The sequence below is a fragment of the Asparagus officinalis genome, chromosome 1, assembly GCF_001876935.1.
Source record: "Asparagus officinalis chromosome 1, Aspof.V1, whole genome shotgun sequence".
In the NCBI taxonomy this organism is placed as follows: Eukaryota; Viridiplantae; Streptophyta; class Magnoliopsida; order Asparagales; family Asparagaceae; genus Asparagus; species Asparagus officinalis.
In genome coordinates this window covers 107,320,400-107,335,469 of record NC_033794.1, presented here as the reverse complement: position 1 = coordinate 107,335,469, position 15,070 = coordinate 107,320,400, and the positions used below count along the sequence as shown (strand labels likewise).

Below are 15,070 nucleotides of genomic sequence, written 5' to 3'. Positions count from 1 at the left end.
TAATTGTCAACAATTCAACATCCATAGGGACCCCTTCAGATCTTGACTTGAAAAAATGACACCAAAATATGAGAATAAAGAAAATCAAAATTCTTAACAACCAAACATAAAAAAGACAAATTTTCTTGTTGCAATTTTATTATTAATTTTTGTAAAGTAGAGAAACAAAAAGCAAAAGCAGTAGCTTCATCAAAAGAGCGTGAGACGCATCATTACACCCAACGTCCTCCCAAGCCCCGGCTTTTGGAGATAAAAATGGCATTTTTAGGGCTCAAGAGATTCTCAAAATTACAAGGGTTCTGAGGAGTTCTTTTAATAATTCCTTGAGAGCAATGGCGGATGAGCGAGCCAAGGTCCGAGTGGTCCGCTGTCCAAAGTGCGACAAGCTTCTCCCTGAGCTCGCCAATTTCACTGTGTACCGTTGTGGAGGTTGCAATGCTACACTCCAAGGTAAGTTTTTGACGGCTAGATTTTAGCATTTGAGTGTGATTCAGGGATTTAGTGGGTAAAAGGTTTGATTTTGGTGTGATCATAGAGAAGCTTGAGTTAAATTTGGGGAATGCTGTGGATTTAGTTTGAAAGCTTTTTTTTAATTTAGTTTCGTTTTTTTTTGCGGAAAGGCTTTTGATTTTTCTTCTTCTTTTTTTCCTTTTAATACCTTAAAACTTTGTATATGAGCTCTTACAATTTATTTACCCGTTCTGTGAATTTTCTTTTTCTTGATTTGAAAAGAACTCAAACCTTTTCTGCTGACGAATTTAAGTGATGCTGGATTGTTGGTTTCTAACTGTTGTTTGAGTACGTTGTGGGCTAAAAAAAAATGAGGTTTAGGAACTATTTTTTCCTGGTAATGGACCGTTATTATGCAAAATTTGGATATTGTATCACTAATGTAAACAGTGGTTTGTATCAAAATTACATTTTCCCTTTGTTTGTTTGGTTTTTGGACTGTTCTCTCTATATCTTAAGGATTCTGTTCTTCATGGTAGAAGATTAAAAGTAAGAGCTGTTTTTTCAGCAAAGAGGAGGAGTGCGGAATCAGACGCTTCATCAGAAAAATCCGACGGAGTAGCTGTTAAATGTCTCGAGAGTGCAGATGTTTGTTCTGAAAAGAATGCAGTAGTGGCTTCTGATGCAAGTTCTGAGGTCAATTGGAAAGGTGAAAGAGTTGAGATTAGAGGAGAGGAGGAGAAGTTCTATTTGAAGGATTCACCAATATCTGATTGTACTTTTGTACCTACAAGTGAAAATGGGGATGATTTGAGAGAACCAGAAATCTCAAAATTAGGTGAATCTTCTATAGAAAGTGGAATAAAGTGCGGAGATGGTAAATACCGACAGTGCTCTGCAGCTGCACCTAATGTTTTCCCTGCCAATTTGGATGATCTTGTCCAAGAAAAGGTAGAAGAGCAACAAGAAACCAAAATGCAAGTCGAATGTACTAAGCCAAATCCCAAATTCCAGCAGAAGGAATCCTGGAGGAATGAAGATAATAATAGAGCATCAACATTTCGAGGTCCTAATCCTTATCCTGATGAGGGCCCATCAAATTACAATCAAAATTCTGCCAAAAGGAAAACCTTTGATAGTCCTTGCTCAGCTGAGAATCTTGACGAAGATCGAGCTGAACTTTTGAGAAAGCTGGATGAGTTAAGAGATCAACTCAGAAGATCTTGTGAGGTTGCTGAAAAACCAAAAGAAAGGCCTTCTGCGAGTAGAACAACATTCTCAAATCCTTATGCTCGTAATGGCCGAAATAATTGGTTTCCGGAAGGTTCTTCATCATTGAACCGGATCAGAGCATGGACTTGCCAAATCTTTATCCAACAGTTCATCCACAGAATGGAATTCCTGGATATAGAGAGGTATTTGGGCCCCATTCACTTGGGAGAGCTCAATTTCACCCAACTGGTCAGTATGCAAGGGCTATGAGCAATGGCCTATATGGACAATTCGATCCAGATCCTCTTGTTTCCTATCACCATGATGGTTTTTACCATCAACCTGCTTGCTCTTGTCTTCATTGCTACAATAGTCAATGGCCATCCTTTTACAGTAATCAGAGAGTTCCGTATCCTGTAAACAACCATGGGTTTTATCAGGCAGAAGGTCCCTCGATTCTTGGACAGCAGAATTATAATCAAAGAGATCTCAATGGTCCTTTGGCTTCTAATGAACCACGTTATCGCCAGAGGCCCGTGTTCATGAAGAAAGAAGGGCTCAATTGTCGACCCGTTGCTGGTGCTGCTCCGTTTGTTTCATGCTATAATTGTTTTGAGTTACTGCAACTACCTGAAGACATTTTAAGAATGGGAAAGAATCAGCATAAGCTTCGCTGTGGATCTTGCTCCCAGTTAATCTCATTTGAGTATGATGGGAAAAGACTTGTTACTTCTGGCCCTTCTCAAAAAACAAATACTTCTGAGAATAACAATAATGGTGGGATAAACAATCATGCGAATGAGCATCTGGCAAATTCTTTGTCTGGAAGTTTTGATAGCACAGGATTTGAAGTTCACTCTGCAGATGAGAAGATAGTTTTGCCTTCATACCCTGTCTCAAGTGCTGAAATGTTAGAAAAGGGATATGGTTTTCATATGAGTGAGTCAGAGAAAATGCAAGGGCTCTCATCATCCCCCACCACTTCTGAAGATTTAGATAGCCCAGATAGTATGATTTGCCGAAGAGATGTACCAAGCTCAACTGAAATTCCTTTAGAAGCTAGAGGGCTTTCACGTGTCCCAAGTTTACCACTTCGTGAACATTTTGCATACCCATTATCTAATCAAGTGGTTGATGGGCCTGGAAATGGAAGTAGGAGCAGGCGTTCTGATCAAGAGAAAATTATATCCACGAATGGCAACTTTAAGCAGAATTCTGTAAGAGATGTCCCTGTGGCATCAGAAATGGACTTATCAGCTGATGAATATCCAGATGCTGGTTCTCGTGATTCTTGTGAAGTGAGCAATGATGAAGACCAACCTAGGGCCAAAAACAGCAAGAATGGTGAATCCTTCTTTGCTGGCCTCATGAAAAAGAGCTTTAAAGATTTCCCCCGCTTTAATCAATCAATGGAGAATGGCAGGAGTAAAGTTTCCATTAATGGCCATCCAATTTCTGATCGTTTAGTTAAGAAGGCTGAGAAGCTAGCTGGACCAATCCATCCTGGAAATTATTGGTATGGTTTCTCAAATTTGACATCAACTGCAGTTTGTTTCTATATTGAATTAGTTCTAGGTCTATATGCCTTTGTTTGTGATTATTTTTCAATTATCTAATCTAAGTCATGGACTATTGGTATGCTTTCACAAATTTGACGTCGACTGCAATTCTTTTCTGTATTGCAATTAGATCTATGTCTATATACCTAGGTGTGTGTTTAACATTTTTTTCAATTATCTAATCTAATGCATGGGGTTAAATAAGTTATCTTATGCATTTGCATTACATTTCATCTTAAGCTAATGCCAATAATATATATAAATATTATTTTTGCATCTTCCTTCGGGAGTTGCTCCCTGAAAAATTATTTGGTTTTGTGAAGATGATCACTGGCAGTTAATTTTTGAAGTCAGGGAGTGTAAGCAAAAAAGAAAAAGAAAAAAAAGAAAAAGAAAAAAAAGAAAAAAAAGATTCTGCAGCTTATTTAATTATAGCTGTACCATGAAGTAAGATAGAGTTTTAACATTCTCGAATTCAGATATGATCATCATTCTGCAATGAAATATATCTGGAAGAAACACCCTGATATTTTAAAATTGTAAATAACTATACAAGGACAAACATCAATGGGTTCCATACTTTGGTTCAAATTGTCCAATTTTTTGTCGTATTGGTTTCCCAATTTTAGGATGCTGCTTTGTCCAGAACTTTGAAACAGATGAAAATATGTACGAAGGACCAATCATTTTTATGGTGTAATTGGTTAAAAACTCTTTAATTAAAACATCCTATGCCTGTGTTGTGGTCCTTGTCAAATGAGTGAAGGACTATTAGAATGTGGGAACTGCAATGTTCAGCAAGCTACTTCCTGGTATTTGAAAGTCTAATGAAATTGGTAATTTAATGAGATTGGTATGGTGCTTACTGTAAAGTTGAATAGGATATCCGCTCTGTTGAATAGTAGTGCTCATTTTGCACTACCATGCATTATTCCCAGTCTAGACCTGAAAATTTGACCTGAAGTCAGATACCCATGGCATGGTTATGAACAGGGGTACATGCTATATCATTTTACATTTTCTGGATACTGTTTTAATCTAGTTTGCATTCCTGATTCTTCATATGGGGCACAATTTGACAAGGTTGTGCTGCTTTCTACATAGAAAATAATTTTTTTATATCCTTCTTCAGGTATGACTACCATGCTGGATTCTGGGGCGTCATGGGCCATTCTTGTCTTGGCATTATTCCCGTAAGAGTAATAATGCAAATCTAAATTACCCTGTAACTATATGCTGATTTATTTGTACTTGAACACATTTTTGCAGCCATTCATTGAAGAATTTAATTATCCTATGCCCAAGAGTTGTGCTGGGGGGAATACTGGTGTTTTTGTAAACGGGAGAGAGCTACACCAGAACGATTTGGCTTTGCTTGTTGGCAGAGGATTGCCTGCTACTGAAGGTCAATCTTATACAATTGACATTTCTGGGAAAGTTTGGGATGCCGCCACTGGTGAAGAACTAGACAGTCTTGGAAAGCTTGCTCCAACGTAAGTGTCTGCACCTTACCTTTTAGTTGCATGAAGTTATCTGTATTGTTAAAACTTGGGAAGTAGGAACCTATTAGTAGCTTCTGAAATAACCTTTTGTGGCAACTATTTGAGAGATTATCTACTGCTGTTATTCATAATGGTTGATCCCACAACAGAAATTTATTTGAAATGTTTTGTTTAAAACCTTATTGAATGCAGCTGAGGATGATTTTTTTTTGGGTTCAAAATATTAGTTGTCTTATGGCTAGGAGACTAGATAAATATTAAAAGTTGAATGCAGCCCAGGATGATTTTTTATTTTTATTTTCATTTTTATTTTTGTGTTTTGTTCAAAAGATTAGTTATCTTATGGCCAGGAGACTGGATAAATATTAAAAGTCGAACCACTGGTGAAAAATATTCATCTAGTTTTTGATTACCATGCATTCAGCCTTGGCAAATTTCATATTGTACATCTTCACTGAAAAGGAAAATCTGCATAATAACTATGAATATTTTGTTCTTGTACTGTGACTCCAGATTATATCATGACATGTCATGACCATGTTGGCAAATAAAATGTAAAAAGAAGGAAATAATTATTTGTTATTAGCGCGGAAAGTACACATATGTCTTTTAAAAAACACAGAAAAAATGAAAAAGGTGAAGATATAAGTGCCTAGTAAATCATATTTAACATGGTTTAGTTCCCAAAAGACTGTAGATTGCGGTAAATAAAAAGTGCTACGTATTGTCAAGATTTACATGTTAAACACTTAATTTGTTTGGATACATATATGCCAATCACCTACTATATATACACACAAACACGCCACACAGATATGGACTTAGGTTCTTCGTTTGATCCTTCGGAAGGATTTGAAACCAAATTCTCCCTTTTGGGATTAGATATTGGGACATCTATTTTTCTAGTCCACTCCAGTAAGTAAATAAGGTAGATCTGCATTTTTGAAAGTTCCTGCAAACTAAAAATCGAGTATAAAATGGATTGTTGAAAATGTTATTTGCTTAAATCAGCACTGTGGAACATATTATAAACACTTTAGAATTCTTTCAAAAAAGTGTTAGTTCTCAAACATTTTATAAATTAGAATAAGCTAAAACTTGCTATTTAGGCAATTAATTTGCATTTTGATGCATGGGCAAATCAACTTTGAAAATTTATAATTTATATTTTAGGCACTCTAAATATTTTACATCCACTTTAGTGGGTGGATCTCTCATATGATTGTCAAATATTAAACTTTAATGGAAGGATGTCTCCAAATTTTATAGTCAACTCTCTCTTTTATGAGCTTGTATTTATTTATGTATATATGTGTATTGTTCATAGTTGCATGGAACCCGGCTCGTTCCGGTTCACAGGTACATCACTTATTTGGAATCAGGTATGAGGAGGGTATGCTTATATGGTATACTGGGAAACATGATATGCTTTAGGTTGGGTTTTTAACTCTAGGAATCTTAGAGCCTTAGTGTACGATCTTCTATAATAGCCAAATTCAAAGATCACTAATGATAGAGGAATTCTCAAGTTGCAATTAAGGTAAGTTTTCTGTTTTTTAGGTTACGAAAAATGATTGTTTTTTTTTTTTCAAATTTGAATTTTTTATATCGGGTCACGAAAGTTGGTAAACTGGGTTGCTTTTGAACATGACCCATTTTACTAGTGTACCGCGTTCTAGGACGATTGCATGCGGGTCGTGGTTCTTAATAGTGTCGCACGTTCACAACATCTGTGATATTATTTGTATTATATTAGGAAATAATAGGTATGAGATGACAACCCATTTTGCTAAATGAGCTACAACCCATTTTGCTAAATGAGTTACCAAAGATGGAGATGTGATGAGGCCCACCATGATAGTTATATCTGATGACTGTTGTTGGGTCTCGCCATGCTCATCTCTTAGTAGCTTATTTAGTAGAACGAGTCACTCTATGCATGTATTGCATGCATGCATGTATATATGTACGTAACACACACACATATATGTATATTCATACATAATGGGAAACACGGGTATGAGTGACAACTCATTTTGCTTAGCTACCAATAAGTAGTCAAACTAGAGTAGGTGTGACATCACCACTCTTTTCTCTTGATGGCTCAATTTGCTAAATGAGGTGAGGTGGCAGGCCATATTCAATACCCGATTCATATATACATAACTACATGTATATGTGTGGGTGTGGAAAGAGAAACAACCCTGAGTAATTATGGGAAGAATTTGACGGCAGCTTCTTCCCAATGGAATTCGATGATGAGGCATCCATTTACAGGATCTACTCAGTTGAAGTTAGTCTACGCTATTTTATGTTGTCTAAACACAAATATTTTAGATTCTTTTGCTCATGAATAGGCACAAAATGGATGACTGAAGAAAAATGTTATTTTTCTTAGATCTTTACTTTTGGTATTATGATTGAAGTTCAAATATTTGGTCCTCAAAACCCTTAGAATCCTTATACCTCAGTTTTTTTTTTCTGGTTAGGTCTCAAACATTTTGCACCTTAACTAATCCACTTGCTATTAAATGGTTTATTTTCACCTCTCAATGCATGAACAAAATTTTTTGAACCCCTCTTCTTCTTCTTCTTCTTCCTTTTTTTTTTGGGTTTTTAGGAATTTTAGAAGATGTAAACGAATTTTGAAGAGTAGTGGATCTCTTGTATGAATGACCAAACATCAAATTTAAAAGAATTGATTCGTCTCTCAAATTTCCTGAGAAGTAGACAAGACTCTATAAGTTATTTCTAAATTATTTATACTTTTTGTGTTTTATTTATCTTATTTTGAGTTGGTTGACAGATTTATACATTCACGGCGAGTCATGTTTAAAGAAATCAAGGATACAACCCATAACAAACCAAAGGAAACGTTATATGTGTTTAATTCTGTTTAATACAGCTTTAGAAAATATACTGTCAATGTCAATAGTACAAACTTTTTGCTTCTCTTTTTGGCAATGAAGTTACTAGCATTTTGAGGCATGGAAACAAGTTTTGATTTAATAGATGGTCTTTTGCTAACTAGGGCACGTTTGCAAGTGATTTATAAACAGTATTATCTTCAATTGAATGGCGAAGTACTTTGTTTTATATGTGTATAGTCATGTTAATTCACAAACTTTTATCGCATTTGTGAAGAACTCATTCCAAATATCCTTGTAAACAGAATTGAGAAAGTAAAGCATGGCTTTGGTATGCGGGTTCCTAGAGTTTCTGCTTAGGCGGCATGAATGTTTTATTCAACTGTGAAGGTTCTGATGTTTGGTGAGGATGTCTTGTTGCGGGAGACTGGAAGAGGAAATGAACTGATACAATCTCCATGGAAAGAGCCAATTGTCACAGGAGACTTTTCATTGTAACTCAGTAGATGCGACCACATCAATCTCATATCTAACAAGCTTGATGTTTTAAGGTTGTTTCCTTTTGTGTGATTTTATGTTTGTTTGGAAATGTTTTCTTTGTATCGCGTTGAGGTTAGATAGTTTGTTATGATAGGTTCAAATACATGTCGTGTTTTCTTTGTGCTTTACCGTCTATTGTTTTTGTTCTATATATTGCGCATGTTCATGTGGGCAAGCTTGATCAAGACTGAAGCCCTCTACTTTTACTATAAATTGTCAATGGAATGTGGATTAAGATCTGTGATACAAGATTGCGTTGCTTGAAGATTTCAACTAATGATTGTTGTTACATTGCTGATTAACGGATAATGGCATGAATACAGTACTCAATAATTTTTACTGAAAATGTCAAAAAGCCTTGTAATGTTGTGAGAGCCAGAGGTACTTAGGTATCAATTCAATATGTGAGTGCATGAATGCTAACTTTGATCTCTCTACCTGCTATCTGAAGCTTTCAAAGGTAAAATCCATTGTCCATACCAATTCTTGCAAGGTTGGTGTCTCTCGTAGACATCTGATGAGAAACAAAGCTTGTCTATTGACAGGAGAATAGTAAGTGTAAATGTAGGACAGGACCTCATTTAGTATCACCGCACATGTCTCTGTCGCTTGCCTGACAAAGACCAATTATTTATAGTCAGGTTGATGTAGCTTTCATGTCTTCAGTATTGCCTCCCACTCCAGCTGCTCAAATGGTCCCACTGCAAGTTCAGCAGCCCTAAGTTCATGCAGTAAGTTCATGCAGTCAAATCTTGCAGTTTACTGACTACTGCTGCTGCAGTGCTGAGGCTTTCTGAATCTCTCATGCCATTTCATGCGGGCATCAGTGATTTTAAATGTTGGGTTAATTGGGAACAGATCCCCATTAGTAGTATCAGCCACAATTGTGAGTAAGACCTTCTGTAGTCATATTTTTGTGAAAAGCCCTCCTTAGTGAATTTTTTGATTCCTTAATCCGTTAAAAAGGTTTAAGGAGGTGGGTAGACTTCCTATAGTTTTATTGGTGAAGATAGATCATCAAATTATTTTGATTTTAAAAAGAGTTGAAATCACTAAGAGGGTGTATTCGCACCTGAGCCACTATTATAGGGGTCCCTGCGCCACAAATAGAGCTATGTGGGGTTGAAATGCAATTCAGTTATACTAAAGTGTGACTGTTCGCAATCAGCCCTAAATGTTTTATAATTTTAATATTGCAGAATGAGCTGATAAAATCAATTGATCTGCTAGTTTTCCGTTGCAAAGATTACTTAAAAGAGTTGTAAAGTGACCAATTAGCTAATCCGATTTCTTCACTCTCTCTGCTTGCACAGCTAATTGTTGTGTGATTGCTTTGAAGAAATATGCTGCTGATTTCATGGGAACAAATTCAATCAATTTTGAAAAATTGATATCTCACTAACCCCACTTACCAAAATAATGCAAGATTAATTTCTGCTCTCTTGTCGAGGTTAAGCCTCAACTTTGATTTCAGTTTCTTCACTGTCTGAGCATGCAAATGTTGGAGTATGCAAGCCGCGGGAGATAAAACTTAAACATCAAGAAACCCCAAATCTACCAAGCAATCAAGACAAACAACAAACATAACATGGTTCCACGCGATCAAGATGATCTGTGTACGTTCACGGGGAGAAGGAGGAATATCTTATTTCTTTTGAGAAGAGATTACAAAAGGTTGAAACTACACACTCCTAACAATGTGGAATATTGATCTCTCTTTTTTCTTCTTCTTCTTATTGTTAAACCCAGAGATTGATACAATATACATAGAGATTGATTTTGCTCAATCCTATTAGAACTCTAACTTGAATCCTAATTGAATTTCCCAATTCAATTATTGATTTTGCTCAATCCTATTAGAACTCTAACTTGAATCCTAATTGAATTTCCCAATTCAATTAATTCCTTCAATCCAATCCTAATTAGGATAAACTCTAACTTGAATCCTAATTGAATTTCCCAATTCAATTAATTCCTTCAATCCAATCCTAATTAGGATAATATAATCCTAATTAGAGTCCAAACCCAATCCTGCTTCTCAACTGATTTGAGTCATCATGAACTCAACAATCTCCACATTGACTCACATCATGTTGAATCAATTATTCGCGAAGATTTTCCAAAATCAACCCCCACTTTATACAACTCTCTCCCAAGAGTATTTCTTCAAAGTTACTTCTGAAGAATGTGGATGAAGTCCAGAGATGCTTTGAACTTCTCCACTGGAATGGCCTTTGTCATCATATCCGCCAGATTCTTCTTTGTACTGATCTTCACCAATTCGATCATTTTTTCCCTGTCAATCCACTCTCGGATCTTGAGATACCTGATGTCAATGTGCTTCGTCCACTTGTGATACTTCTTTCTGATCCTTCGTGAGATGAATCGCGCTCTGACTGTCACAATCAATAGGTATTGAATCCTGCATGATGTCAAACATCCTTACCAAACCCTGCAACCACAGAGCTTCCTTCGATGCCTCAACTGCAGCTATGTACTCCGCCTCAGTCATCGAAAGAGCCACAGTTTCCTGTAACTCAGCCTTCCAACTAATGTCACAGTTACAAACTATGAATACATACCCCGTCGTTGACCTCCGCTGATCAAGGTCGCCTACGTAATCTGCATCGACGTATCCCTTTAGTTTCTTAGACCTCTTATCCTCCAAAGACTGAAATAATAGGCTCACCTTTACAGTCCCTCATAGATAACACATAATCCACTTCATCGCCTCCCAATGCTGATTTTTTGGATTTGACATGAATTGACTTACTGAACTTACTACATAGGCTAAGTAAGGCCTAGTGCAAACCATAGCATACATCAACGATCCCACCACACTCACATATGGTATCCGAGATATTTTTTCCTTCTCCTTAACTGTTTGTGGACATTGCTCTGAGGATAATTTGAAGTGACCGACTGAAGGAGTAGAAACCGATCGTGCTTCATCCATGTTAGACCTTTTCAACACCTTGAGAATATAATTCTCTTGGGACAACCAAAGTTTGTCAAAAACCATGTCTTGTTAGATATCCATACCTAAGATCTTCTTGGCTGCTCCCATATCCTTCATGTCGAACTCCATCTTCAGCTGCTGATTGACTTCCTCGATTTGTGCCCTTTCCTTTGCAGCTATCAACATATCATCCACATATAATAGCAAATATGTTGGATGCACAGTCTGCCTGTAATAGACACAATCATCATACTCACATCAATTGAAGCCGTCCTTGATCATGAATGAGTCAAAGGATAGTACCACTGCCTCGGAGATTATTTGAGCTCGTACAAAGACCTCTTAAAAAGACAAATCTTATCCTCTTCACCTTCGTGGAGATATCCCTCAGGCTGCTTCATGTAAATTTGCTCCTCCAATTCTCCATGCAGAAATGTTGTTTTAACGTCCATCTGCTCCAACTCTAAATCATACTGTGCAACAATAACCAACAACAAACGAATGGACGTATGTTTGACTACAGGAGAAAAAAAATCTCATTGTAGTCCACTCCTTTCTTCTGAGCATATCCCTTGGCAACCAACATTGCCTTGAATTGCTCACCATCTTTCTTCCGAAAGATCCACTTGCAACCAATCGCCTTTGAGCCTCTTGGAAGATTAACCAGAACCCATGTCTGATTCTTCTCCAAAGACTCCATCTCTTGTTCCATGGCTGTAATCCACCTATCACGATCATCTACTTCAACGGCCTCTCTGTAGCTACATGGGTCTCCAGCTTCTGTGAATAAAGCAAAAGATACGTGATCATCGTCTTCCTAACCATATCTAGTAGGTGAGGCTCGAGCGTCTCAATACTATTAGCTGCTCCTCCTATGTAGTAGCTCTGTCTCCATCATCGGTTGAAGTCTCATTGGTAGGCCCACTAGGGCTTGCAAGGCTTTTCGAAAACTCCACCTCCTGTACCCGAGAATCTGTAGAAGCATCTGGAGCTCCACCTTACGCCTTGTCTTCTATCTTCGAATCTTCCCGCATGATAGCGTCTTTATCAAAAATAACATCTTTACTGGTAAAGGCACTATGAGTCTCAGGAGCCTATAACCGATACCTTTTTACTCCATAAGTGAATCCTATGAAGATACACTGTCTCGACTTGGACTACAACTTCTTTCTCTTCTGACTGTCTACAAGACTATACGTTGGACAACCAAATAAGCGTAAATTCGAGTAGTCCACTGATTCTCCTCGCCATATCTTCTCTGGGATCTAAAGATAAACAGATGTAGATGGTGACATGTTAATCAAATAACATGCATGATTTACTGCTTCCGCCCAAAAAACCTTCGGACATGTCTGCTTGTAGCAAGACACTGCTGTCTCTTTCCATCAGTGTCTGATTCATGCGTTTAGCTACTCCGTTTTGTTATGGTCGTCCTGACACACTTAACTGATGCTGGATGCTTTCATTAGTCAAGTACTCTTTGAATTCCCCGGATGTATACTCACCCCATTATCTGACCTCAAGACTTTCAATTTCAACCCATTCTAATTTTCCACCAACACTTTCCACTCCTTGAACTTCTGAAAAACCTTAGACTTCTACCTCAAGAAATAGACCCAAAGCTTCCTGGAGAAATCATCAATGAAGGTAACATGATACCTCACACCCCTAATGGATGCCTTCAGTGAGGGCCCCACACATCAGTGTGGACAAGATCTAGCAACCCTTTGGACTTATGCTGCGAAGTAGAGAAAAATACTCTACGCTGCTTTCGCAAAACACAATACTTACAAAAGTCAAGTTTGCATTGAGTTATTCATGAAAGCACACCCTTGCCGTGAAATACATGCAGACCCCTTTCACTCAAGTGTTCTAGACGCATGTGCCAAAGTCTCAATTGATTAGTCTTCTCTGCTTCGGCTGAAACCTCGTCCTCAATAACGCTGCCTACTAATCTGTACAAGTTCCTCATACGCTCTCCTTTCCAAATAGCAGTAGAGCCTCTGGTGACTGTGATAGCTCCACCTTCACCATGAACTTGCACCCTTGAGCCTCAAGAGCTCTCAGCGAAAAAGATTTTTCTTTAAGTCCAGAACATACCGAACATTAGAGAGAGTCCTTTCCTATCCATCGTGCATCTTCATCCTGGCATTCCCAATGCCAACAATCTGACACATTGCATTGTTCCCCTTGAGAACCGATCCTCTAGAAATAGGCCTGTAAGTGCTGAACCACTCCCTCCTTGGCACATGTGATATGTGCATCCTGAATCAAGTAACCAATCATCAGTATACTTGACCATACATGACTCCGCAGTCAGTACGTCACAGAGATCTTCGACGACACCAACATGGTTATCCTTACCCTTAGTGCTGTTAGTCCCGTTATCCTGTTTTTTTCAAGTACTCATTGTATGACTTGTAATCCTTCTTGAAGTGACCTGGTCGTTTGCACCAAAAACAGACGACAGAACTAGAATTTCCTTAAGCCTTGACCGGCTCCTTGCTCTTCGACTTCCCTTTCTTTACATTAGCCACTAGACCTGAAGATTCCTCCATGGTGTCCGTCTTCCTAATGAGTTTATTACTCTAAAGCACCAAGATGATATCCTCCAACTCCAAAGTCTCCTTCCCATACATGATGGTAGTCGCCAAGTAATTGTAATTGGGTAGAAGCGAACACAACAACAGAAGAGCTTGGTCTTCTTCTTCTAGCTTCACACAAGAGCCAACAAATCGCCAATAATCCTATTGAAGATGTTCAAGTGTTGCAGAATAGGTGTACATTTCTTCATCCAAAGTTCATAGAGTTGCTTCTTCTTGAAGAGTTTATTTAACAAACTCTTCATCATATACAAGTTTTCCAACTTGCACCACATAGCCACAGTCGTGCTCTCGTTCATAACATTGTAGAGCACCTCATCTAACAAGTACAAGATAATCATAGCCTTTGCATGGATATCCATGTATTTCCACTCATATTCATCCAAAGTGAATGGCTTCTTCTCAAAACTGTCTAGAGATCGGTGGACCCCTTCCTTCACAAGTAACACCGTGACGTGTATCTTTCACAAGAGAAAATTCAACTTGCCGTCAAATTTCTCCACCTCGAACTTGGTCGTTGTCTTCTTGGTCGCCTTAGTAGTCCTGATACAAATTGTTGGAGTATGCAAGCCGTGAAAGATAAAACTTAAACAATCAAGAAACCCCAAATCTACCAAACAATCAAGACAAACAGCAAACAACAGGATTTAACATAGTTCTACGTGATCAAGATGATCCGTGTACGTCCACGAGGAGAAGGGGGAAGATCATATTTTTTTGAGAAGAGATCATAAGAGGTTGAAACTACACACCCCTAACAATGGTAGAATATTGATCTCTTTTATTTTTCTTCTTATTGTTAAACCCATGGATTGATACAATATATAGAGAGATTGATTTTGCTCAATCCTATTAGAACTCTAACTTGAATCCTAATTGAATTTTCCAATTCAATTAATTCATTCAATCCAGTCCTAATTATGATAGTATAACTAATCCTAATTAGAGTTCAAACTCAATCCTGCTTCTCAAATGATTTGAGCCATCACAAACTCAACAACAACTGTATTTTTACTATTATCTATTTATGTCTAGGGGAGTGTGCAATCCAGTACATCAAACTTAAAATAAAGTTTGAAAGATAAATCCACTGTGCAGATTTTTTAAGTATTGTCTGATCTTATTGTAATATGGATGCCATTATTGAAGTGTTAATTCATGGCTCTTTCTTATAATGTGGAAAAACTTTATCTATATATATGTGTGTATGTGTGTGTGTGTGTGTGTTCGTTTGTTTTGAATTATATATCAAGAGGCGAAAATTAACCAACACTTTATGAAAATTCTAAAACGTTGATTTTGAAGACATATTTTTCATGGGTTAATGATGATGAAATTCTTTGGAATTTTATTTCTGACTAGTTCATATGTAGTAGAT

At 37.5% G+C, this 15,070-nt stretch overlaps 1 protein-coding gene across 1 annotated transcript; it reads left to right on the top strand.

Moving 5' to 3' along the window:
* On the top strand, positions 118–8,376 carry LOC109828884 (protein ENHANCED DISEASE RESISTANCE 4-like). Its single transcript, XM_020395867.1, is given in 6 exon segments — positions 118–450; positions 1,019–1,795; positions 1,798–3,178; positions 4,354–4,414; positions 4,491–4,714; positions 7,896–8,376. Coding segments are annotated over 6 exon segments (2,616 nt in total). The 5' UTR covers positions 118–332; the 3' UTR covers positions 7,951–8,376.